The following is a 27785-nucleotide window of genomic DNA, read 5'->3' as shown; positions in this document are numbered from 1 at the left end:
AAATTTGTACTTGATCTGAGTTTTGTGGTAATAAGTATTGTGTATAATTTTCATAACATTTGTTTGAGGCTAACTTAAGTTAAAGAAAGGAAACGAAAAATTCAGCAATTTTTCCATTTGTAAAGGGGCATAACTCTAGAACAGTAAAAGTGACACCACCAAAATTCAAACTTGATCTGTATTTTGTGATAATAAGCATTGTGTATAAGTTTCATAACATTTGGTTGAGGCTATCTTAAGTTAGAGAACGGAAACGAAAAATTTAGCAATTTTTATACGACCGCAAAAATTTTTTGCGATCGTATATTGGTATCACGTCGTCGGCGGCGGCGTCACCGTCGTCCGAAGACGTTTGGTTTCCGTACAATAACTTTAGTTTAAGTGTATGGATCTCTATGAAATTAAACAAAAGGTTCAATACCACAAAAGGAAGGTTGGGATTGTTTTTGGGGGTGATGGTCCCAACTGTTTGGGAATTAGGGGTCAAAAAAAGGTCAAAACAAGCATTTTTCTAGTTTCAGGACAATAACTTGTGTATAAGTATTCGTGTTTAAGTGTATGGATGTCTCTTAATTTGTACCACATTTTACAAAAAGAAATTTTCTTCAAAATTATTTTTTTTGGGGGGGGGGCATTTTTTTTCCTCAAAAGAAAATTCTCTTCAAATATTTTTTTTGGAGGGGGGTAAACAAAATATTTATTGGGGGTCAATTTTTTTTCCTCAAGATTTAAGAAACTCAATTTTCCAAAGAAAAAAATTGGGGGTCACAATTTATTTTGCTAATTCTTTGTATATAGTCTGAAAACAGATTTACTAAGTATTGCACAACAGCACAGTGTATTGCACAACAGCAAGAAATCTTCAATTGAATATCAATTCAAATCATACATTTGAATTCTAGACAATAACTTCAGTTTAAGTGTATGGATCTCTATGAAATACAACAAAAAGGTTCAATACCATAAAAGGAAGGATGAGATTGTTTTTGGGGGTGATGGTCCCAACCGTTTAGGAATTAGGGGCCAAAAAGGGACCAAAACAAGAATTTTTCTAGTTTCAGGACAATAACTTGTGTATAAGTATTTTGATTGCTCTGAAATTGTACCACAAGGTTCAATACCACAAGTAGAAGGTTGGGATTCATTTTGGGGGTAATAGCCCAAACCGTTCAGGAATTAGGGGCCAAAAAGGGTATAAGACAAGCATTTTTCTAGTTTTCAGACAATAACTTGTGTTTAAGTGTATGGATGTCTTTTAATTTGTACCACATTTTACAATAAACTGCTTCGCTAAGCGCAGCTGGATACGCCCGCAGAGGTCCAACCCTGAACAGTTGGGGCAAAAATGGACACAATATTCAAACTTGATACAGGTCTGAATTTGGATTGGACTTAAATATTTGACATATTATAGGTTTCTGAATAAATGTAGTCAAAGAACTTGAAATTGGTTATATGAATTGAATTTGTATTTAACTAAAGATTTCTTGCTGTTGTGTAATACACTATGCTGTTGCGCAATACTTAGTAAATCTGTTGTCAGACTATAAACAAATAAAATTTATTAAATTCTAAAGGGAGCTAACATCAATAGTTATAATCAATTCACCAAAGTTTCATAAGAATTGCTGAAAGCATTTTTGAGTTATTGTCTGAAAACTGGAAAATCCCCCTTTTTTAATGAATAAAACCCCAAAACTCGAAAATGTAAAATCTAAAATTTATAAAATTCTAAAGGGAGCTTACACCAATAGATATCAACAATTCATCAAAGTTTCATGAAAACTTTTGAAATCATTTTCGAGTTATAGTCCGAAAACTGGAAAATCCCCCTTTTTTATGAATAAAACCCCGTAACTTGGAAACGTAAAATCTAACATTTATAAAAATCAAAAGGGAGCTCATGTCAATAGATATAAACAATTAACCAAAATTTCTTGCAAGTTGGTGAAAGCATTCTTGAGTTATTGTCTGAAAACTGGAAAATCCCCCTTTTTTCAATGAATAAAACCCCATAACTCGGAAACGTAAAATCTAAAATTTATAAAAAACGAAAGGGGGCTCACATCAATAGATATAAACAATTCACCAAAGTTTTATGCAAATTAGTTAGCGTTTTTGAGTTAATGTCCGACATGTTGACGACGGACAGACAGACCGACAACGGTATACCATAATACGTACCATAATACGTACCGTAAACGGGCGTATAAAAAGAAAATTTCTTCAAAATTATTTTTTTTGGAAAGGGGGGAGGGGGGGGAACAATTTTTTTCCCTCAAGATTTAAGAAATTATCAATTTTCCAAAGAAATAAATTGGGGGTCACAATTTATTTTGCTAATTCTTTGTATATAGTCTGAAAACAGATTTACTACAGCAAGAAATCTTCAATTGAATATAAATTCAAATCATACAACCAATTTCAAGTTCTTTGACTACATTTATTGTGTCAAAAACCTATAATGTGTCAAATATTTAATAACAATCCAAATTCAGACCTGTATCAAGCTTGACTGTTGTGTCCCTTTTTTCCCCAACTGTTCAGGATTGGACCTCTGCGGTCGTATCCAGCTGCGCTCAGCAAAGCAGTTTATTCCATTTGAAATGGGGCATAACTCTAGAAAGATTAAAGTGACGACACCAAAATTCAAAATTGATCCATATTTTGTGGTAATAAGCATTGTGATTGATTGATTGTTGGTGTTTTAACGCCACTTTTAAGCACCGCTTTTGGGCTATTTCATGGCGGCCAGTTTTTATTGGTGGAGGAAGCCGGAGTGCCCGGAGAAAACCACGGACCTTCGATAGGAAAACTGACAATCCTAGTCAATTAAGATTGGAGTCGAGTGCACCCGCACCAGCGGGGTTCGAACTCACAACCTCAGTGTTGACTGGCTAGTGATGACAGTAGTAACTACTTAGACCACTCGCCCACCAAGGCCCCTAATATAATAAGCATTGTGTATAAGTTTCATAACATTTGGTTGTGGCAAACTAAAGTTAGAGAACGAAAACGAAAAATGCAGCAATATTTCCATTTGTAAAGGGGCATAACTCTAGAACAGTAAAAGTGACACCAAAATTCAAACTTGATCTGTATTTTGTGATAATAAGCATTGTGTATAAGTTTCATAACATTTGGTTGAGGCTATCTTATGTTAGAGAACGGAAACAAAAAATTTAGCAATTTTTCCATTTGTAAAGGGGCATAACTCTTTAATGTGAAGCCACTAAAATTCAAACTTGATCTGTATTTTGTGGTAATAGGCATTTTGTAGAAGTCCAACCCTGAACAGTTCGGGCAAAAACGGACACAATATTTGCGCTTGATACAGGTCTGACTTTGGATTGTAATTAAATATTTGACACATAACAGGTTTCTGACACAGACTAACTGAAGTCAAAGAACTTAGAATTGGTTATATGATTTCAATTTATATTCAATATTTTGCTTTTGTGCAATACACTATGCTGTTGCGAATTGATTCTCCCCCCCCCCCCAAAAAAAAATAATTTTTAACCCCACCCCCCCCCCTTCCTTTTTAAAAAAAATATTTGAAGAAATTTTCTTTTTGATTTCTGAAATCTTGAAGAGAAAAAATTGTCCTCATTCCCCTTGTTTTTTCTCACTTTTTTGCCCCAAAGCCAATCCTATCCATCCCTTTGTGGTATGGAAAATTGTGGTCTAATTTCAGAGAGATCCATACACCGTTCCACAAGTTATTGTCTGGAAACTAGAAAAATGCTTATTTGAGCCCCCTTTTGGGCCCCTATTTCCAAAATTGTTAGGACTATAACCCCCAAAATCAATCCCAACCTTCCTTTTGTGGTTATAAACATTGTGTTTAAATTTCATAGATTTCTATTTACATTTACTCAAGTTATTGTCCAGAAACCAAATGTCTTTTGACGACGACGACGTGATACCAATATACGACCGCAAAAAAGACAATTATATTGTATAAATATGTCAACTTTGACATCAAAGTGAACTTTTTGCACTAAAGACTCCCTATTGTACCATCCTATTTATTGAACAGAAATCATTAGTTATGATTAATAGTTCTCTAAAATTAGATATGATGTAACACAATGTATATCTATTTTCAAATTTTATTTAAATATAATTAATAGTTCCAAATATTTTTTCTTTCATTTGTCACAAACTAATACAGATCTGCAACTTATCTATGATCAATGTCAACAACTTTAAATGTAATGAAATATATCCTTTAATAAAAATAGATAATTATCTAATTAAAGGAGTTCACTTCATAAAAAAAATATATATATATAGCATTCAGAAAATTAGTTTATACAGAATAATAAACAAACCTACCACAAAATTCTTCAAACAATTTACCAAAGAAAAGAAAAAAAAATCCAAAATGTCATTTATCATTTATACAATGTCTTTTAAAAATCTTTTAAAAAATGAGTTATTTCCCTTTGTACAGAAATGGATTAATTCATCAAAAATTGAATTCTTGGGAAAGGGCTTTCCTGACCAACAAGAAAAGCTAAAATCGTGAAAATTGAACTTGACCTTCATTTAGTCACAGGAAACAACATATCTAGATTTGAAAAAAATTCTTCAAAGTGTTTTCATGTAAATGAACGGACACTGTTTGGCAGCTGCCCGCCCGCCCGCCGTACATTACCATATCAATAACCGATTTTTACTTCAAAAATCCGGTTAAAAATGGAATAAATTGTTGACACAGAGAAATGTATCGCCTTTTTGTAATTTTGATAGTATAATAAAAGAACAGAGTTCCAATGTCCCCCATGTTGCACATATTTTATCTGTTCTGTCCAAGGACAATAACTAAAAAAAATTTGTTTTGTTCTTTAAAACTTTTTAAAATTATCTTACTAGAGAGTTAAAGACTTAAGAGCAAATTCCGATATATTTAATATTTCCAAGGGAAACTCATTAAAAATATTTGATCAGCACTTATTTTGGAAATTGTTCGAGACATTGCTGTTTTATACCTTTGATATGAATTTAATAAAAATCTGGCAAAAAATTGTACATGCGAGAGCACTTACAATGCAAATTTCCATATAATTCATATTTCCATGGGGCATAACTCTTTTAAAAATAATTGATCAGCACTGATTTTCGAATTCGTCCAACACATTGCTAGTATAAACCTATGATATAAGTTTCATAGAAATCTGGCAAGAATTGTACATATGAGAGCGCTACCGATGCAATTTTTCATATAATTAATGTTTCCAAGGGGCATAACTATTTAAGAATAATTGATTGGCACTGATTTTCAACCTCTTCCAAGACATTGCTAATATAAACCTATGATATAAGTTTCATAAACATCTGGCAAGAATTGTACAAATGAGTGCGCTAACGATGCAATTTTCCATATGATTTATGTTTCCAAGGGATATCACTCTTTTAAAAATAATTGATCGGCACTGATTTTCGAACTTGTCTAAGACATTGCTAATATAAACCTATGATATAAGTTTGATAAAAATCTGGCAAGAATTGTACATGTGAGAGCACTAACAAGACCAGACAGACGGATGGACAGACGGACAGATGCCCGGTATTTCTATGTCCAGCGTTGCGCAGGGGACAAAAATGGCAATATTTAAACATGTAAACTTTAAAAAACATTCAAAGTCAATTATCCATGACGGAAAGTGCATGACCTCCATGGAAATGAGAAATGTCAAAGCTTATATAAACTGTTGACAGAGATATGTCTTGCCTCTCTGCAGAAAGTCAGAAAAAGACAATCTGATAGACAGCAACATTGCTAATTAATTCAAAGTCGCTGGACCATGAACAAGGGGCAGGGCCTTGGAATGGTCAACAAACTGAGATGTACTGATAGTAATGGATCTTAAAAGAGACTAGAGGTCCCTATCTTCGGACAGGCAAATAAATGCGGCAGGGTTAAACATGTTTTGTGAGAACTCAAACCTCTCCCATACCTCTAGCCAATGTTGAATAAACAAACACACAGCAATACACACAGTAAAACTCATTTTAAAAGAAGTCTGAGTCAGATGTTAGAATAGGTAACAGAATTAACTAAGCAAAATGACAATGATCAACATAAATTAACAAAGAACTACTACCAGTTACTGACATGCCAGCTCCAGACCTCAATTAAACTGATCGAAAGATTATGTCTTAATCATATGAAATTCAAATAAAATCTCTCCAATTAGGGGTTACGCATCATGCCATCAAAAATTATACGAGAAGAACATAACCTGTATCATGCCAACAACTGGTTTTTGAATAAATTTGTTTATTTCCAATGCAACTCTATGAGTGAAGCAATATTGATTCAAAAAAATTGCCATCTTTAATGACCTGACAACAGTATCGTAACTATATCCCTTCTGAATAAGTCTGTTTAAAGGTTTGGGTATGTTTTGAGGTGAATGACGACCTTTTTGTGCTTTGTATGGAGTATTACCATAAGAGTGGGATGTGAAATGCCTGAACGTATAAGATGTCTGCATGTTGATTTATATTTACAAATGATGTCCTAATTTAGTAAAAGTTTGACAAGTTTGTAATATCGAAAACCTTGGTGAATTATTTATCAGTAATACAGAGATTTCTTCCGTAAATAAAATAAAATGTTCCATACACGAGCGAATCAAACAAGTTGAGATATATAAGGGTACGTCACCATCTAAAATTGGACAATTAACAATAGGAACTCAAAATCATCATCATCTATCATAAGTAGTTCCTATGGGTTCCTAGTCACGCCAAAACTATGTTTATTTGCAAATATATGTGAAAATTAATTTACATTTGTTCAAGGTTATTATTCTTCAGAAAGTGTTACTTGTCTTTAATTAATTTTCTAACGAATAAGGACTATTATTTTTTAACCTGCCTAGTTTTTTACTCAAAACTCCTGTCCTGCCTTTTTTCAAATTTCATCCTAGCCCCCCCCCCCCCCCCTTAAAAATCAAATGGTAGCTCCCTTATCAAAGGTGGTACACATTAAAAATAGTGAGACGAGACATAACACAAAATAAGTAAACATTGAATTACAGAAATGCATTACAAATTGTGTCAACAGGTCAAATTAACACGAAAGTAAGATTTGAGAGTACTCACAGTTACTGAAAGCTAGTAAAAAGCCAAAAAGTGTTTTAACGCCATGGACAGTCAAAGAAGACATGACATGTGCAATGCCAAAATAAAAGTATCGACAGGCAGTATAATTAGGATTTAACCTTATAATAAATATGTATCATGTTAAATTTAGATAAAGCAATCTCTAAATAGAAAATTAACGTGGATGTGTATTTATACACCCCACAAACCATTCGAAAAGAATACAAATTTAGTTATTTTTTAATTTGTTGATGACAAAATTGATGCTAGTGCCAATGTAAACAATATTCAAAGATCTTATCACAACATTAATAAGATAACCTTTACTAATAAGTTTGTTTAAAGGGTCGATGAGTTTACACCGATCACATAGTGATTTCCGCGCTTTCAATACAATATCACCATAAAATTTAGGATGTGAAATACCGTTTTTGAAAAGTTTTCTACAAGTACAGCCAAATTTACTAATCAAATCTTTGTATGAAAGAATTTAGTAAATGTTTTACAGCTCTTTTCATAATGCTAGCAAGACAAAGGTTTGTTTGACTTGCTTGCTTTGTTTGTATAAATGCTTGCTCAAGCATTGAAATTAAAATTGACATCTGCAAACAATATAAGTAGGCGGAGTTAAACCTGTGTATAGGTAAATTTGATAATTTGATAATGTCCAATCAAACTTAAATATAATGTATACAAGTTTAAATCCGCCTTTTTATGTTGTTTTCCGATGTCAATCTGAATTACAATGCTTGAGCAAACATTGATACAAACAAAGCAAGCAAGCCAAACAAACCTTTGTCTTGCTAGCATTATGATACAAATTTTTAGTAATTTAGAAAGAGGTTTCGTGGAGCACTTGGAAGACCCAGCAATATAACATTGTTTGTAATGGCAATAACAATATTTTAACAGAATGAACTCTTAAATACCATTTTACATGCCCCTTATACTATTTGAATTCAAATATATAAAATAAGTCTAGGAGTTTCCGCATATTGTATCTTGTCACATCAATCGATGTCTCCTGGATGTATACATTTTGACCCCAAAAAATGTATGAAAAACATGTGGAATGATATTTTGACTTACATGTGCATATATTTTTGAACAGCTATTTAGTAATTTAGTAATTAAATAGCATGTCAAGAGTTCACATATTTTGCATCTATGACTCAGTATCTCTTGTCAGAGTTTTAATATTAATTATAGGGTTCATTTTTTCAATGATAAGGATAACATATGTCAAACTTTTCATTTTCCAGTAGTTATTTATATTTATTTTTGTGTAAAATGCATTATCTAAATCCAATTACCTTTAAAAGAACAGGATTTCATGTATATTGTATCCTGTCATATTTTAAAGTTGAAGCTTCTTAAAATATAAATAGAATATAAAAAAATATATAAATTTTGAATGGCAAACATTTATATCATTTGGGTGTTTGCTAAACCCTCTTGCTGCTGCTAATTTTATATGGTTACATTTCATTTACCAGAAAATAGTCCGCTGGAAGTCCATGATGTCACATGCTCAACACTGACGTCATCGATAGATGACATCACATCCTAATGACGTTACATTTGGGACCCATTGTAGAAAAATCGTAAAACTGTTTAATCTTTGGTATTTCATTTGAAAGAGATACAGCAATGAAAAGAAGCTTGCATAAATAAAACATATGGACATATGTGTGCCTCCGGCACAGCCGATATGGACACATGTGTCCCTCCGGCAGCAAGAGGGTTAAGGAAACCAACTTTATATTTCGTGGTGTATATAGCAGGACTACTTTGTCAACAATCAATTTTATGTTACTATGTCTTGTTACCTGTTGAAGCTGCAGAAATTTTTATCAGGATACTGTTCATTCTTTCAAAGATGGATTTCATGTTAAATTTGTAAATATTTCAGTAGTTTTGTAGTTTTTTACTCAAAATTTTATTATAATCAACAACAAAAAAAGCAGAACAAGTTTCAGAGTTACTGTATATTGTCACCTGTCACATAAAAAGATCAGTTCACAATTTCTGACTACCAAAAAGATGTTTGTTTAAATACTATTGTTAAGTCTAGTCATTAATTGCATCTGTGACATCATTGTCTTGTCAGGTTTTTAGCTCATTTGTCCAATAGTAATATATTGTCATCACTTTGCGTCTGTTGTCTGTTAACTATTCACATTTAAACCTTGTCAAAAACCACAAGGCCAATTTGGACCAGACTTGGTAGGGATGGTCTTTGGGTGGTCCCTTTAATGTATGTTTTTAGAAAAAAAAAATAAGGTCATTCCATGAAAAGAAAAACAATGTCTCGCAACAAACGTATGGATAATTAAGAAACTGATTTGAACATTGTTGAATCGGTCAACTGAATTTAAAACGTATGCATATTCAAACTGGCGTTTGGTCTGAGGAATTAAAAAAAAACAAAATTTTAGACAAAGTTTCAAAAGTTTTGCCGTATAGCTCAGTTAAGTAAACATTATATTCTATGTTGGAATTTTATATAGCAAGTTTTTTTTTGTGACAACCAAACTTAACAAAGATGTCTCGACTTTTTTCAGATTACAGAGACACAAGAAGATTTTGTTTTTGGATAAGCTACTTCAAGGGTTAATAAACAGCTGTCCCATGAGCCCATGATACGCCTGTAACTTTTTTAAAGAATAAAGTTCACTAACTTCTCAATGTCATATCAGAAATTTATGAAAAACTAAAGGGAGATTATCTTAATAGATATAAACCATTCACCAAAGTTTCATGTAAACTCAAAGCACTTTAAAGATATTGTCAGAAAACTGGAAAATCACCCCTTTTTTATGAATAAAATCCCATAACTCAGAAAATTATAATCTAAAATTTATGATAATCGAAAGGCAGCTTATGTCGATAGATATAAACAATTCATCAAAGTTTCATGAAAACTGCTGAAAGCATTTCAGAGTTATTGTCCGAAAACTGGAAAATCCCCCTTTTTTAAATAAATAAAACCCCATAACTCGGAAATGTAAAATCTAAAATTTATCAAAATCGAAAGGGAGCTCATGTCAATAGATATAAACAATTCAACAAAGTTTCTTGCAAATTAATGGAAGTGTTTTTGAGTTTTTGTCCGAAAACTGGAAAATTCCCCCTTTTTTAATGAACAAGAGTGCACACGCTGAAATGTCTCGTCTTCTTTACTGACCATTGATTTTATGTTGATAATCCTAAATATAAAGCTTTACTACAACTATCACATTAACCTAACATGATCCTAGAAAATGAGATCAAGGTCAGATAAACCAAACTGGAAATACATGTACACCTTACAATCATTCCATACACCAAATATGCTTTAAATATAGTTGACCTATTGCATATAGTATCTAAGAAACAAACTTAACCAAGAAAACATAACATTGATCAATGAACCATGAAAGTGAGATCAAGGTCAGATGATAATTTCCAGACAGACATATACACCTTACAATCAATACATGCTTTAAATATAGTTGACCTATTGCATATAATATCTATTAGAAACAAACTTAACCAGGAAAACTTAACATTGGCCAATGAACCATGAAAATGAGGTCAAGGTCAGGTGATAATTGCCAGACAGACATATACACCTTACAATCATTCCATACACCAAATATAGTTGACCTATGGCATATAGTATTAGAAAAACAGACCAAAAAAACAAAAACTTAACTTTAACCACTGAACCATGAAAATGAGGTCAAGGTCAGATGACACTTGCCAGTTGGACATGTACACCTTACAATCATTCCATACACCAAATATAGTAGACCTATTGCTTATAGTATCTGAGATATGGACTTGACCACGAAAACTTAACATTGATCACTGATCCATGAAATGAGGTTGAGGTCAAGTGAAAACTGTCTGACAGGCATGAAGACCTTGCAAGGTTCGCACATACCAAATATAGTTATCCTATTACTCATAATAAGAGAGATATTAAGAAGACTAAAAATCTTTATTTTTTTTTCATGTAGTCACTGAACCATGAAAATCAGGTCAAGGACAATGGACATATGACAGACGGAAACTTCATAACATAAGGCATCTATATACAAAGTATGAAGGATCCAGGTCTTCTACCTTCTGAAATATTAAGCTTCAAAGAAGTTAGTTAACGCTGACGCCGCCACTGGCGGATCACTATCCCTATATCGAGCTTTCTGCAACTGAAGTCTCAGGCTTAAAAATAAAACCCCATTACTCAGAAACTTAAAATCTAAAATTTATAAAAAACGAAAGTGAGCTCACGTCAATAGATATAAACAATTCACCAAAGTTTCAAGCAAATTGGTTAAAGAGTTTTTCAGTTATTGTCCGACATGTTGACGACGGACAGATAGACGGACGGAAAACGGTATACCATAATACGTACCGTAAACGGGCGTATACAAATCATTAAATGCCTGGAGCCTCAAGAACGGTTTTGTGTTATTTGTTTAAAATTTAATGTTTATTAAAGTTAATTAAATGAAATGCATTCATTATATGATTCCTTAAAACAAATTTGCAGATCTTATTTTTATGGCTAAATTTCTTCCTGTGGAACTAGATCAATGGAATATATAATAATTATAATCAAGATATTTTACAATGCCTATCCAAGTTATTGTGTCTCATCTAGTTCCCCCAATGATAGACAAACAAAAGACTTTGTAATTTAGTTGATGCTTTTTCACAAAATTGGCACTTTAATGAAGATGTTCCGGACCATACCAGTATTTGGACCATATGCGTATATACTCATATGGTCCGACCATACGTGTGTGGTCCGGTTATTGAACAAGATAAACTATGAAAAGGTGTCCCATAAATTAAGAGTTTCTAAAAATGAAATTTTTACTTATTCAATCATATTGTAATCATTGTTACATGATTAATGAAATATTTAGTGAATTTTACTTACAAGTAAGAATTATAGTAAAATCGTTTTTACATGGTCATTATTGATTTGTCCTTAAATTTGTACGAAACACAATATGTCGATTTAAAAAAAAAATTATTCAAGAAATATCTAAATGAACTGTTAAACAAGAAGTCAATTGCTTAGCTCACAGAAACTTTGGTCATTGAAAACTGTTTTTTTATTCAAATTTACTGGTAGTGTTTTTATTAAATCAAAATGTCTTAAATATTTCAAATTGTTTTTAGTTATTTACCGTTATGTGTTGTTGCTCCTATTTATAGGATCTTACAATAACAGAAAAATCATATGAATATGAGAAAGAACACAATAATTGAAGAAAATATGTTCAGATTAGAAGAAATTTTGTTTCTAAAATAATAATTTAAACACTAAGAAAAAAGAAAAAATGTCCGTGCCCAAAACGCCTGTGGTTTCACTTACAAACGAAAATGTTGACAAGATAAAACGCTCTAGATTGATTCTAGTGAATGCAAGATAACAGATACACCAATATTCAGACAATATGAAAAGATAAAGGAATTCAGTTAGTAACTTGTGCCGTTTTAGGTTCGGAGAATGAGCTGTATGCTCCTGAGAAGGAAGTTAGAATTTATTTGAAAAATACTTATATGGTCTAAATACTTGTATGGTCCGGCCCATTAATAACCATACGAGTATAATACTCATATGGTCTGACCATACGAGTATGGTCCAAATACTCATATGGTCCGTAACAGGCGTCAGGATAATTTGTTCTGTTCAAGTTGGGCTCTTACTTCTGTGAGATATCACTATAAAATCAAATTCAGCATGATGGTCTAGAAGTACAAAATGTACTTTGACATACAATTGTTTACTTTTTATACATTATGACTTGGATGGAGAGTTGTCTCATTGGCACTCATACCACATCTTCTTATTTATATATATTAACTGACACAGAGATTATCTTCTCATTTTTATTTGTTTTCATCTTAATTTTGAGACCATAATACAGCATAGACATTACAGATAAATAGGTTCAAGATGACATACAAATGCTATTTAAGCATTCAAATTTGTTAACAGCATGAAAGAAGATGTACTTGTTTCCATGATATAAATAAAATACTGTTGAAAGTGGCATAAACAACAAAAAACTAAGAATAACTTTGCACCATACCTAAAAGCACAGGTTAAGCTCATGCAAACAACACATACAGCTGTCTACCTTGTCGTTGTGTTATAAACACCATAGCACACGATGAGGGAAAGGCACATACATAATATTGATTACCCACTTTCTACTATTAGTACAATTCTTAACATTTATAAAAAAATCTGTAGCTTTGATGTAAAATTGATGATGCTCTGGAAAATTTGGTCATGGTTTGCAACTTTTTGACTTCAAAACAAGTATTTTTTATCAAAATAATAAATTAGTTTAGTTCAAAAAGGACAAACAGATTAGACACAAGTTTTTCAATTTAGTAACGTCTTTTCGATGTAATCTTCATGAAAATGCAATTGGCAAATGCTTATACAACTGCATACCAAATATTATTGACTTAGCATTAGTGGTTCCTCTTAAGCTTAAACCCAAACTAATACATGTAAACTAAGCAAAAGTTCAAAGTCAATAAACCATGACTGAGGGGTGGGGCCAACTAATCTCCATGGAAATGAGATGTACAGATTCTTATACAACTTCATACCAAATAGTGGCTCCCCATAAACTGACCTAATCACAAACTAATACATTGTTAATGCCACTCAGCTGCTGGAAACAGTACATGAGGATTATCTATTATTGTCTAGCAGGGCCGAAGTTAAAAAATCAAGAAAACAATAGATAAATTAAAGGGCAATAAATCCTACAAAGAGTCAATTAACATTTCATAATAAAGTCTCCTGTTGACCTTTAATGTCAATCTTATCAAAATTTGTCTTTCTATTATTGTTTTCAAGATAATAGCCATAACACAAAATGGGCAATGAGTCTGATCAGGTGTATGTTGAAGGTGTTTGTGAAATGACTCTTGTAAATCCTGTGTAAGAAACAACCGACAAGGCATACAGTGGTATTTGTCATTTTGATAGTTTTGCTGTTTACAGTTTCTCTTTTTCTCTTTTAGTTTCAAGAAATCAGCTAAAAATGAAGAAAAGAGCCTGAATCGCTCACCTGTTTGTCAGAGGGGAAGATTTTTAAATGTTAGCGAACTTGATGAACAAATTGTGTAAAATTGTCTTTAAAGGGCAATAATTCCTTAAGGGGTCAATTGACAATTTTGGTCATATTAACTTTTTTGTAGATCTTACTTTGCTGAACATTATTGCTGCTTACAGTTTATATATATCTATAATAATATTCAAAATAATAACAATAAAATGCTTCGCTGGGGCGCAGCTTGATACGACCGCAGAGGTCGAACCCTGAACAGTTGGGGCAAGTATGGACACAACATTCAAGCTTGATACAGCTCAGAATTTGGATTGTTATTAAATATTTGACACAGCATAGGTTTCTGACACAGAAAGAATGTGGTCTAAGAACTTGAATTTTTTTAATTTACCTATTATGGTCCAATGTCCAAAATCAAAATACATGGTTAGATTCAGCATATCAAAGAACCCCATATATTCAATTTTTGTTAAAATCAAACAAAGTTTAATTTTGGACCCCAACTTGGACAAACTTGAAAACTGGGCCCATAATCAAAAATCTAAACACATGTTTAGATTCAGCATATCAAAGAACCCCAAGAATTCAATTTTTGCTAAAATCAAACTAAGTTTAATTTTGGACCCTTTGGACCTTAATGTAGACCAATTTAAAAAACGGGACTTAAAATTAAAAATCTAAATATACGGTTAGATTTGGAATATCAAAGAACCCCAATAATTAAATTTTTGATGAAATCAAACAAAGTTTAATTTTGGACCCTTTTGACCTCAATATGAACCAATTTGATAGCGGGGCCCAAAAATAAAAAATCTAAATTCATGGTTAGATTCAGCATATCAAAGAACCCCATATATTCAATTTTTGTTGAAATCAAAAAAAGTATAATTTTGGACCCCAACTTGGACCAACTTGAAAACTGGGCCCATAATCAAAAATCTAAACACATGTTTAGATTCAGCATATCAAAGAACCCGAAGAATTCAATTTTTGTTAAAATCAAACTAAGTTTAATTTTGGACCCTTTGGACCTCAATGAAGACCAATTTAAAAAACGGGACCCAAATTAAAAATCTAAAAACACGGTTAGATTTGGCATATCAAAGAACCCCAATAATTCAATTTTCGATGAAATCAAACAAAGTTTAATTTTGGACCCTTTTGACCTCAATATGAACCAATTTGATAGCGGGGCCTACAAATAAAAAATCTAAATACATGGTTAGATTCAGCATATCAAAGAACCTCATATATTCAATTTTTGTTGAAATCAAACAAAGTTTAATTTTGGACCCAATTTGGACCAACTTGAAAACTGGGCCCATAATCAAAAATCTAAATACATGTTTAGATTCAGCATATCAAAGAACCCCATATATTCAATTTTTGTTGAAATCAAACAAAGTTTAAATACTGGACCTTATCTTGGACCAACTTGAAAACTGGGCCCATAATCAAAAATCTAAACACGTTTAGATTCAGCAAATCAAAGAACCCCAAGAATTCAATTTTTGTTAAAATCAAACTAAGTTTAATTTGGACCCTTTGGACCTCAATGTAGACCAATTTAAAAAAACAGGACCCAAAATTAAAAAACCTAAATACACGGTTAGATTTGGAATATCAAAGAACCCCAATAATTCAATTTTAGATGAAATCAAACAAAGTTTAATTTTGGACCCTTTTGACCTCAATATGAACCAATTAGATAACGGGGTCCACAAATAAAAAATCTAAATACATGGTTAGATTCAGCATATCAAAGAACCCCATATATTCAATTTTTGTTGAAATCAAACAAAGTTTAATTTTGGACCCCAATTTGGACCAACTTGAAAACTGGGCCAAAAATCAAAAATCTAAATACATGTTTAGATTCAGCATATCAAAGAACCTCATATATTCAATTTTTGCTAAAATCAAACAAAGTTTAATTTTGGACCCTTTGGACATTAATGTAGACCAATTTGAAAACTGGACCCAAAATTAAAAATCTAAATACACTGTTAGATTCGGCATAACAAATAAATAAATGTGATCAAAGATTTTACAAATCTAATGCGCCATACTGTGCAATTAAAGATTACTTCTTGAAATTTTTCAATATTTGAAATTTGAAAAAAAAAATAATATTTGAAGAATAATTCTTTTTCATTTCTGAAATCTGAAATGAGAAAAAATTGGTCCCCCACAATTTCTTTTTATCCCCCCCCCCTTTTTTCCCCCAAAAAAATTCTTTCCCACAAGATATGGTCATAATCTCAATTCAAATTTCCAATGGAGTTGGCAACCATAATTACCCATTTAAATTTACCATAGTGCTAACTTAATCTATTTTATAATAGAATTAATAAAAATATAGTGTCAAATCTTTCATATGGATTTTTTTGTAAAAAAAAAAAGATGAAAACATTTGCAGATATTTTTACTGGTCTTCCTTAATAAATATGCATTTCTTTAAACATAATTTAAAAGCAGTGTAAGGGAAGTAACCAAAATGTTGTATTTGGATTACCTCCCTTACACTGTTTTAGATTATCTTTATTGTTCATTAACCATTACTTTATACATAATTTAAAAGCAGTGTAAGGGAGATAATTTCAATGATGTATTTGATTTATCTCCCTTACACTGCTTTAAATCATGTTTTGTACTAAAGTATTTGTCCATTAACCAGAACAACCTTGTTTTTCCCCCTTTTTTGCCCCTAATTCCTAAACGGCTTGAGCCATAACCCCCCAAAGCAAATCCTAACCATCCCTTTGTGGTATGGAAACTTGTAGTATAATTTCAGAGAGATCCATACACCGTTCCAACTTCCACAGTTATTGTCTGGAAACTAGAAAATGCTCATTTTTGGCCCCTTTTTGGCCCCTAATTCCTTAACTGTTGGTACCATAACCCCCAAAATCAATCCCAACCTTCCTTTTGTGGTATTTAACCTTATGGTAAAATTTCAAAAAGATCCATTCACTTAAACTAAAGTTAGAGTGCGAAAACCAATATGTATTCGGACGACGACGCCGGACGACGACGACGACGACGACGACGACGCCAACGTCATACCAATATACAACCACAAAAATTTTTTGCGGTCGTATAAAAACTGCAAAATTTTGTTAAAACTACCAATTCGGTGGCAGCAACCCAACAATGGGTTGTTCGATTCGTCTGATAATTTCAGGGCCGATAGATCTTGACCAATTAAACAATTTTACCCTATGTCACATTTGCTATAAAAGATTTAGTTTTTGAGATATAAGCCAGAAACTGCATTTGACCCTTATGTTCTATTTTTAGCCATGGCGGCTATGTTTGTCGATGGATACAAACTTCGGATACAATTTATAAACAAGATACCCTAAGGAACATTTAGTTAAAGTTTGAAGGTAATTGGCCCAGTAGTTTCAGAGGAGAAGATTTTTAAATGTTAGCAAACTTGAACAAATTGTGTAAAATTATCTTTAAAGGGCAATAACTCCTTAAGGGGTCAATTGACAATTATGGTCATATTAACTTTTTTGTAGATCTTACTTTGCTGAACATTATTGCTGCTTACAGTTTATATATATCTATAATAATATTCAAAATAATAACAAAAAACTGCAAAATTTTGTTAAAACTACCAATTCGGTGGCAGCAACCCAACAATGGGTTGTTCGATTCGTCTGAAAATTTCAGAGCTGATAGATCTTGACCAATTGAACAATTTTACCCTGTGTCAGATTTGCTCTAAAAGCTTTAGTTTTTGAGATATAAGCCAATAAAATGCTCCGCAGGGCGCAGCTTGATACGACCGCAGAGGTCGAACCCTGAACAGTTGGGGCAAGTATGGACACAACATTCAAGCTTGATACAGCTCTGAATTTGGATTGTGATTAAATATTTGACACAGCATAGGTTTCTGACACAGAATGAATGTGGTCTAAGAACTTAAAAATTTTAAATTGGACATTCACCTATTATGGTCCAATATCCAAAATCTAAATACATGGTTAGATTCAGCATATCAAAGAACCCCAAGAATTCAATTTTTGATGAAATCAAACAAAGTTTAATTTTGGACCCTTTTGACCTCAATGTGGACAAAGTTGATAACTGGGCCCAAAAATCTAAATACTTGGTTAGATTCAGCATATCAAAGAACCCCATATATTCAATTTTTGTTGAAATCAAACAAAGTTTAATTTTGGACCCCGATTTGGACCAAGTTGAAAACTGGGCCCATAATCAAAAATCTAAATACATGTTTAGATTCAGCATATCAAAGAACACTAAAAATTCAATTTTTGTTAAAATCAAACTAAGTTTAATTTTGGACCCTTTGGACCTTAATGTAGACCAATTTGAAAACGGAACCAAAAATTAAGAATCTAAATACACGGTTAGATTTGGCATATCAAAGAACCCCAATAATTCAATTTTTGATGAAATCAAACAAAGTTAAATTTTGGACCCTTTGGACCTCAATGTGGACCAATTTAAAAACGGGGCCCAAAATCCAAAAACTTAATACACGGTTATATTCAGCATATTAAAGAACCCCAAGAATTCAAGAATAAAACCCCATTGAAATTGATCAAGAAATAAGCAATTTATAAGAAGTATCTTCTTTTGCACAATACTGTGCAATTGAATATTTCTTGCTATTGCGCAATACTGTACAATTGACAATTTCTTGCTATTGCGCAATATTGTGCTATTGGATATTTCTTGCTATTGCGCAATACTGTGCAATTGAAGATTTCTTGCTATTGCGCAATACTGTGCAATTGAAGATTTCTTGCTATTGTGCAATACTGTGCAATTGAAAATTTCTTGCTATTGCACAATACTTATTATATAAAAATTTACACATCCTGTTTGGTGTGTATCTCCTACCATATCATTATTATTTGCTTTTAAATATAAATCAGAAATAACCAACTTAAAATGGAAAATTTTAAAAGAAAAAAAAAAGGAAAAAAAGAAAAAAAAAGAAAAAAAAAAAAATCCCCCCCCCCAAATTTTTTGAACCCCCTTATGATTCATCACCCCCAAACTCAATCCCAGCCTTCCCTTCGTGGTATGGTACCTTGCAGTACAATTTCAGAGAGATCCATACACTTCAACACAAGTTATTGTCTTGAAACTAGAAATAAGGTTATTTTTGGCCCCTTTTTGGCCCCCAATTCCTAAACGTTTCAGGCAATTACCCCCGAACTCAATTCCAGCTTTCCCTTTGTGATATGAAACCTTGTAGTACAATTTCAGAAATATCCAAACACTTACACACAAGTTATTGTCATGAAACTAGAAAAATGCTTGTTTTTTGCCCCTTTTTTGGCCCCTAATTCCTAAAATTTTGAGGCAATTACCCCCAAAATCAACTACAGCCTTCCCTTTGTGATATGGAACCTTGTGGTACAATGTCAGAGAGATCCATACACTTACACACAAGTTATTGTCTGAAAGTTACAAAAATGCTTATTTTTGGCCCCTTTTTGGCCCCTTATTCCTTTACTGTTGGTACCATAACCCCCAAAATCAATCCCAACCTTCCTTTCGTGGTATTGAACCTTATGGTAAAATTTCATGGAGATCCATTCACTTAAACTAAAGTTAGAGTGCGAAAACCAATGTGTCTTCGGACGAAGCCGGACGACGACGACGACGATGACGACGCCAACGTCATACCAATATACGACCAAAAAATTTATAATTTTTGCGGTCGTATAAAAACTGCATTTGACCCCTATGTTCTATTTTTAGTCATGGCGGCCATGTTTGTCGATTGATCAAAACTTCGGATACACTTTATAAACTAGATACCCTAAGGAACATTTAGTTAAAGTTTGAAGGTATTTGGCCCAGTAGTTTCAGATTTTTGAAATAGTTTACGACGACAGACGACGACAACGGACGCCAAGTGATGGTATAAGCTCACATGGGGCCCTTTCGGGCCCCCGTGAGCTAATAAAATGCTTCGCTGGGGCGCAGCTTGATACGACCGCAGAGGTCGAACCCTGAACAGTTGGGGCAAGTATGGACACAACATTCAAGCTTGATACAGCTCTGAATTTGGATTGTTATTAAATATTTGACACAGCATAGGTTTCTGACACAGAAAGAATGTGGTCTAAGAACTTGAATTTTTTTAATTTACCTATTATGGTCCAATGTCCAAAATCAAAATACATGGTTAGATTCAGCATATCAAAGAACCCCATATATTCAATTTTTGTTAAAATCAAACAAAGTTTAATTTTGGACCCCAACTTGGACAAACTTGAAAACTGGGCCCATAATCAAAAATCTAAACACATGTTTAGATTCAGCATATCAAAGAACCCCAAGAATTCAATTTTTGCTAAAATCAAACTAAGTTTAATTTTGGACCCTTTGGACCTTAATGTAGACCAATTTAAAAAACGGGACTTAAAATTAAAAATCTAAATACACGGTTAGATTTGGAATATCAAAGAACCCCAATAATTCAATTTTTGATGAAATCAAACAAAGTTTAATTTGGACCCTTTTGACCTCAATATGAACCAATTTGATAGCGGGGCCCACAAATAAAAAATCTAAATTCATGGTTAGATTCAGCATATCAAAGAACCCCATATATTCAATTTTTGTTGAAATCAAAAAAAGTATAATTTTGGACCCCAACTTGAACCAACTTGAAAACTGGGCCCATAATCAAAAATCTAAACACATGTTTAGATTCAGCATATCAAAGAACCCCAAGAATTCAATTTTTGTTAAAATCAAACTAAGTTTAATTTTGGACCCTTTGGACCTCAATGAAGACCAATTTAAAAAAGGGACCCAAATTAAAAATCTAAAAACACGGTTAGATTTGGCATATCAAAGAACCCCAATAATTCAATTTTCGATGAAATCAAACAAAGTTTAATTTTGGACCCTTTTGACCTCAATATGAACCAATTTGATAGCGGGGCCTACAAATAAAAAATCTAAATACATGGTTAGATTCAGCATATCAAAGAACCTCATATATTCAATTTTTGTTGAAATCAAACAAAGTTTAATTTTGGACCCCAATTTGGACCAACTTGAAAACTGGGCCCATAATCAAAAATCTAAATAAATGTTTAGATTCAGCATATCAAAGAACCCCATATATTCAATTTTTGTTGAAATCAAACAAAGTTTAAATACTGGACCCTATCTTGGACCAACTTGAAAACTGGGCCCATAATCAAAAATCTAAACACATGTTTAGATTCAGCATATCAAAGAACCCCAAGAATTCAATTTTTGCTAAAATCAAACTAAGTTTAATTTTGGACCCTTTGGACCTTAATGTAGACCAATTTAAAAAACGGGACTTAAAATTAAAAATCTAAATACACGGTTAGATTTGGAATATCAAAGAACCCCAATAATTCAATTTTTGATGAAATCAAACAAAGTTTAATTTGGACCCTTTTGACCTCAATATGAACCAATTTGATAGCGGGGCCCACAAATAAAAAATCTAAATTCATGGTTAGATTCAGCATATCAAAGAACCCCATATATTCAATTTTTGTTGAAATCAAAAAAAGTATAATTTTGGACCCCAACTTGAACCAACTTGAAAACTGGGCCCATAATCAAAAATCTAAACACATGTTTAGATTCAGCATATCAAAGAACCCCAAGAATTCAATTTTTGTTAAAATCAAACTAAGTTTAATTTTGGACCCTTTGGACCTCAATGAAGACCAATTTAAAAAAGGGACCCAAATTAAAAATCTAAAAACACGGTTAGATTTGGCATATCAAAGAACCCCAATAATTCAATTTTCGATGAAATCAAACAAAGTTTAATTTTGGACCCTTTTGACCTCAATATGAACCAATTTGATAGCGGGGCCTACAAATAAAAAATCTAAATACATGGTTAGATTCAGCATATCAAAGAACCTCATATATTCAATTTTTGTTGAAATCAAACAAAGTTTAATTTTGGACCCCAATTTGGACCAACTTGAAAACTGGGCCCATAATCAAAAATCTAAATAAATGTTTAGATTCAGCATATCAAAGAACCCCATATATTCAATTTTTGTTGAAATCAAACAAAGTTTAAATACTGGACCCTATTTTGGACCAACTTGAAAACTGGGCCCATAATCAAAAATCTAAACACATGTTTAGATTCAGCAAATCAAAGAACCCCAAGAATTCAATTTTTGTTAAAATCAAACTAAGTTTAATTTGGACCCTTTGGACCTCAATGTAGACCAATTTAAAAAACAGGACCCAAAATTAAAAACCTAAATACACGTTTAGATTTGGAATATCAAAGAACCCCAATAATTCAATTTTAGATGAAATCAAACAAAGTTTAATTTTGGACCCTTTTGACCTCAATATGAACCAATTAGATAACGGGGTCCACAAATAAAAAATCTAAATACATGGTTAGATTCAGCATATCAAAGAACCCCATATATTCAATTTTTGTTGAAATCAAACAAAGTTTAATTTTGGACCCCAATTTGGACCAACTTGAAAACTGGGCCAAAAATCAAAAATCTAAATACATGTTTAGATTCAGCATATCAAAGAACCTCATATATTCAATTTTTGCTAAAATCAAACAAAGTTTAATTTTGGACCCTTTGGACATTAATGTAGACCAATTTGAAAACTGGACCCAAAATTAAAAATCTAAATACACTGTTAGATTCGGCATAACAAATAAATAAATGTGATCAAAGATTTTACAAATCTAATGCGCCATACTGTGCAATTAAAGATTACTTCTTGAAATTTTTCAATATTTGAAATTTGAAAAAAAAAAAATATTTGAAGAATAATTCTTTTTAATTTCTGAAATCTGAAATGAGAAAAAATTGGCCCCCCACAATTTCTTTTTATCCCCCCCCCCTTTTTCCCCCAAAAAAATTCTTTCCCTCAAGATATGGTCATAATCTCAATTCAAATTTCCAATGGAGTTGGCAACCATAATTACCCATTTAAATTTACCATAGTGCTAACTTAATCTATTTTATAATAGAATTAATAAAAATATAGTGTCAAATCTTTCATATGGATTTTTTTGTAAAAAAAAAAGATGAAAACATTTGCAGATATTTTTACTGGTCTTCCTTTATAAATATGCATTTCTTTAAACATAATTTAAAAGCAGTGTAAGGGAAGTAACCAAAACATTGTATTTGGATTACCTCCCTTACACTGTTTTAGATTATCTTTATTGTTCATTAACCATTACTTTATACATAATTTAAAAGCAGTGTAAGGGAGATAATTTCAATGATGTATTTGATTTATCTCCCTTACACTGCTTTAAATTATGTTTTGTACTAAAGTATTTGTCCATTAACCAGGACAACCTTGTTTTTCCCCCTTTTTTGCCCCTAATTCCTAAACGGTTTGAGCCATAACCCCCCAAAGCAAATCCTAACCATCCCTTTGTGGTATGGAAACTTGTAGTATAATTTCAGAGAGATCCATACACCGTTCCACAGTTATTGTCTGGAAACTAGAAAATGCTCATTTTTGGCCCCTTTTTGGCCCCTAATTCCTTAACTGTTGGTACCATAACCCCCAAAATCAATCCCAACCTTCCTTTTGTGGTATTTAACCTTATGGTAAAATTTCAAAAAGATCCATTCACTTAAACTAAAGTTAGAGTGCGAAAACCAATATGTATTCGGACGACGACGCCGGACGACGACGACGACGACGACGACGACGACGACGACGCCAACGTCATACCAATATACGACCACAAAATTTTTTTGCGGTCGTATAAAAATTGGTAAAAATCTCAAATTGCTGGTACTTTGTCTTTTGGTCCTTAAGGATATTTGTATCTTGGCAAACAAATATCTCCTTTTCTTATAAGGAAAATTGATGAACATAATCATGTGAATAAAGGCAACAGTAGTTTACAGATGTTCATAACCTTTTGGTAGATCTTGTAATGATGATAATTTTTGTTATTCACACTTAATCTATAATGGGCGTCATGCTATTTATTACAAGATAATAACCAAAAAGTCTAAAAATAATCTCTATCATACCTCCTCCTTTTTAGGCTCAATAATAAGATAATCAAAGCCACCCACTTACCCCGTGTTCATTGACCAGGGAAGTGAACTTCCTCATGGCCAGCAATAGAAGTCTACACTGTTCTAGTATGTCTGTCATCTTGTTAGAGAGGCTGATCAACATCTGGCATTGTGTTGGTGTGGTCAGGGCTGCAAAAATCTCTAGAAAAAAGTTATGCATAAGATATGTTATAAAATTTTTAATCAAAATGAGTAACTGACACAGAAAAGAATACATATTTAATTGCAGTAAAGTACTTCCTCAAGTCTTCCTCTGAGAATCCATATCATGAGGTTTAAGGGCTCACAAACATTTTCAACATGCCACATTTTTTATATGCCTGTCCCAATTCTCACACACATGTTAAAGTCTACCACATTCTTTTAATGTCTGTCCCAAGTCTCACAAACATGTTCATCCCTGTCACATTCCTTAAATGCCTGTCCCTGGTCTGAAAAACATGTTTAACCCTGTGACATTCTTTATATGCCTGTCCCAAGTCTCACAAAAATGTTCAACCCTGTCACATTCTTTATATGCCTGTCTCAAGTCTCACAAACTAGTTCAACTCTATGCCTGTCCAAAGTTGCTGTTTTACATATTTGTTATTGTTAACTATTTTTAAATTTATCAGACTGTTGGGTTTTCTCATTTGAATTGTTTTCACATTTTGTCAAGTCATGGCCTTTAAACTTACCATAACGTATGGGTTTTGCTCATTGTAGAAGGCCATACAGTGCCCTATAGTTTTTTTTAAATCCACATCTTTTGAGACTCTGATAGATAGTTGTCTCATTGGCAATTAAACTACATCTCCTTATTTTTATATAAATCTTATTATTTAATATATTGAAATAAAGTTTTTCAAAACACTGATGTCAATTATTTTTCTAAGCATAAAAAAATCTGGGTGAAGTCTTAGAATAACTAAATTCTATCAATTGAGTAGTTAACTCTGTTGACAGTTATGATTTTTGCATTTTTGATTTGAAGTGCATTGAATATATATTCATTAAAGTGTCAACTATGGTTTCAGGATAAAGATTCACTATGCCATAAAGGCATTTAGGTGCAATTTTACACCAAATTCTTTAAAAACTATTTCTCAACATAGCTCATATTTTTTTACTTGTTCACAGGCAATCATGACAAAATTATTTACTTACCCACCCATCCCTAGTTTTTCCATGAAAAAATTATGGGAAATGATGGAAATTTCTTTTTTTTCCATGGAATTTCATGGAATTTCATGGAAAAATATTCCATCACTGATGAGATACTTATATGTGTCACTTATTCCATCATTTTCCATGATAAGATGGGAAAATTTCCATGGAATTCTATGGAAAAAATAATTTTTGGATGGAAAATGGGATGGAAAGTAGACTAATAAAACTTTGTAGATGGAACAGAGGATGAAAACATGACTTAGAATATTTTTGAGATGGAAAAGAGGATGGAATCTTGATTTAGAAAATTTTAACATGGGAAAAAGGATAGAATCTTGACTTAGAATATTTTTGAGATGGAAAGAGGGTTGAATGATGACTTTTGCCTGGAAAAAATGTACACACAAATTATTTCCATGCATTAATTCTCTATCATTAATTAGACATGTGAGCCAGTGAAAAAATGTTATGTGCCATCTGTTTTTCATTAATCTTTGTGTAGTTGACAGGAAGTGATATGAACATGCAGTGTGAGGTCAAATGTAGGGTAGCACATGGATTTATACATTTTTGTGCAATTATTATTACTTAAAACATAAAGATGGTAAATAAACAATAAATGGATAATTTTTTATTATAATATATATAAAATATTCAAGTACACTGAATTAGATTCCACCATTTTTATTGTGTGCAAGCTCCTTTAGTTCAACATAATAACATAATGAAAAGACCTACTTGATAGTAGATTTACATTTATAATTATGATGATTGTGTAAGACAATACAAACTGTATAATGTATTATAATAACTAATAATCCACTAATGAAGTACTTTGGTTATAAAATCTAAGATCTGTGGAATGGTTGCCAATGAAACATAGATCCATAAAAGTAAAAAAAGTGTAACTTTATAACAAACTACAGATCGAAACTAAGATCTAAAAACATGGACAATACCCATGATGACATTTATATACAAATATTTAAGACAAAGGCAAGAACAACTTCTAAACTTCATGCACCCGTTTCTTGGGACCGGTACATATAACACAGAAATGAGGTTACATGTATTCTACAGTTAAACACCAGTTGTGAATCCAGGATTTTGAAGGGGAAGGAATATTCTGTTAGACATCACACATTCCAAATAAACATTTTCATTTGTGATTAAACCGATTTCTTTTGATTGCATGAGTTTTCCCCATAAATTAGTATCAAATGAACATATCACCCTCTAAAGTTGTTAACCATTATTGTGTTAAGGACATTATTTAAAAAATATTTTATTATTTGTTACAGTAAAATTATATTTTTAGGTATCATGAGGATTAAATGAAACTCCAAAAATGGTTAATGCTGTTCTACGAGATGGATCTACTGAAGCCATGTTGACAAAAGTGACATTTATAACCTTAATTTGTAAAAAAGGCAGTGCAAACATTTTACTTGTTTATTGTATTTATCATAATACATCAAATTAATCAGAATTAAAGGTTAAAATGATGGTTGAGTTTTATTGCTTTTACTGACCAGTGCAAGACTCAAAAGACCTTACTAAACTGAAACAATGAATTGCACCTTGTTTTTTTTTATGTTCATTATTACAAATAAGGTTAAACAGGGTACTTTGCCAAAAGGTTAATTTGAGCAATCCATTTTGAATGGAAATAATGGAAATATTTCCATGGAAAAAGAAACACCATGGAATATATTTCCATGGAAGTCCATGGAAAATGTTTCAGATGGAAAATCAGTTTTATGGTAATAAAAACATTTTTGGCAGTAAATTTTTATACACTAATTTTTAGCATATAGGCTATTTCTTATCAATGTTGTAATAAGAAACCGAAAATTTCCATGGTCTTTGTCTAGGAATTATGCAAGTTTTGATTACAGGCAGTCAAGGTCACATGTTCATGGCATGATCTCGGTCAATACTTATTATCATTGGCCACAAATATTTTAATTGACCTTTGAGGATAAAGTGCATGCTAACTTTTAACAAGCGTCTGGTTGCGCCCACATTATCGCATTTGCACTGAATGCTACTAGACGCTATTTTTGTTTTGCCAGAAAAGTAAAGATTTTCAATTTTCAAGTTTGTTCCTGAAAGAGGCTTTGGACAGAATAACTTACGATTTAGTACAGAAAAGACGTAGTTACGATTACACAGAACCTGTTCAGAAGGTAAAAGCCATCTAAAATATTATTTAATTCCAAATATTCGTTTTATATTCAAAATATTATATTTATATTGTAAATTCTTAAATTTGTATATTATGGTTCATCGAGTTTTGATATTTGGTCATTCATTTGTACATAGATTA

At 32.2% G+C, this 27785-nt stretch overlaps 1 protein-coding gene and 2 long non-coding RNA genes across 5 annotated transcripts in view; 2 read left to right on the top strand and 1 right to left on the bottom strand.

Moving 5' to 3' along the window:
- The window catches only part of LOC127709758 (uncharacterized), a 105410-nt gene extending 83677 nt beyond the window's left edge, over positions 1-21733 (top strand). Inside the window, exon 2 of the long non-coding RNA XR_007985739.1 lies at positions 20661-21733. This is a non-coding gene — a long non-coding RNA (uncharacterized LOC127709758). The remainder of the gene's footprint in view (positions 1-20660) is intronic.
- The window catches only part of LOC127709752 (uncharacterized), a 324446-nt gene that overhangs the window by 115731 nt on the left and 180930 nt on the right, over positions 1-27785 (top strand). The window lies entirely within an intron of this gene.
- LOC127709706 (integrator complex subunit 10-like) overlaps positions 1-27785 on the bottom strand; it is a 318221-nt gene that overhangs the window by 191653 nt on the left and 98783 nt on the right. The window contains exon 4 of the mRNA XM_052215364.1: positions 24309-24448. Coding sequence (XP_052071324.1) covers positions 24309-24448 — 140 coding nt within the window. The remainder of the gene's footprint in view (positions 1-24308; positions 24449-27785) is intronic.

The sequence above is a fragment of the Mytilus californianus genome, unplaced genomic scaffold, assembly GCF_021869535.1.
Source record: "Mytilus californianus isolate M0D057914Y unplaced genomic scaffold, xbMytCali1.0.p SCAF_7, whole genome shotgun sequence".
In the NCBI taxonomy this organism is placed as follows: Eukaryota; Metazoa; Mollusca; class Bivalvia; order Mytilida; family Mytilidae; genus Mytilus; species Mytilus californianus.
The sequence above is the reverse complement of the archived record's forward strand: the minus strand, read 5'-3'. Positions and strand labels throughout refer to the sequence as shown.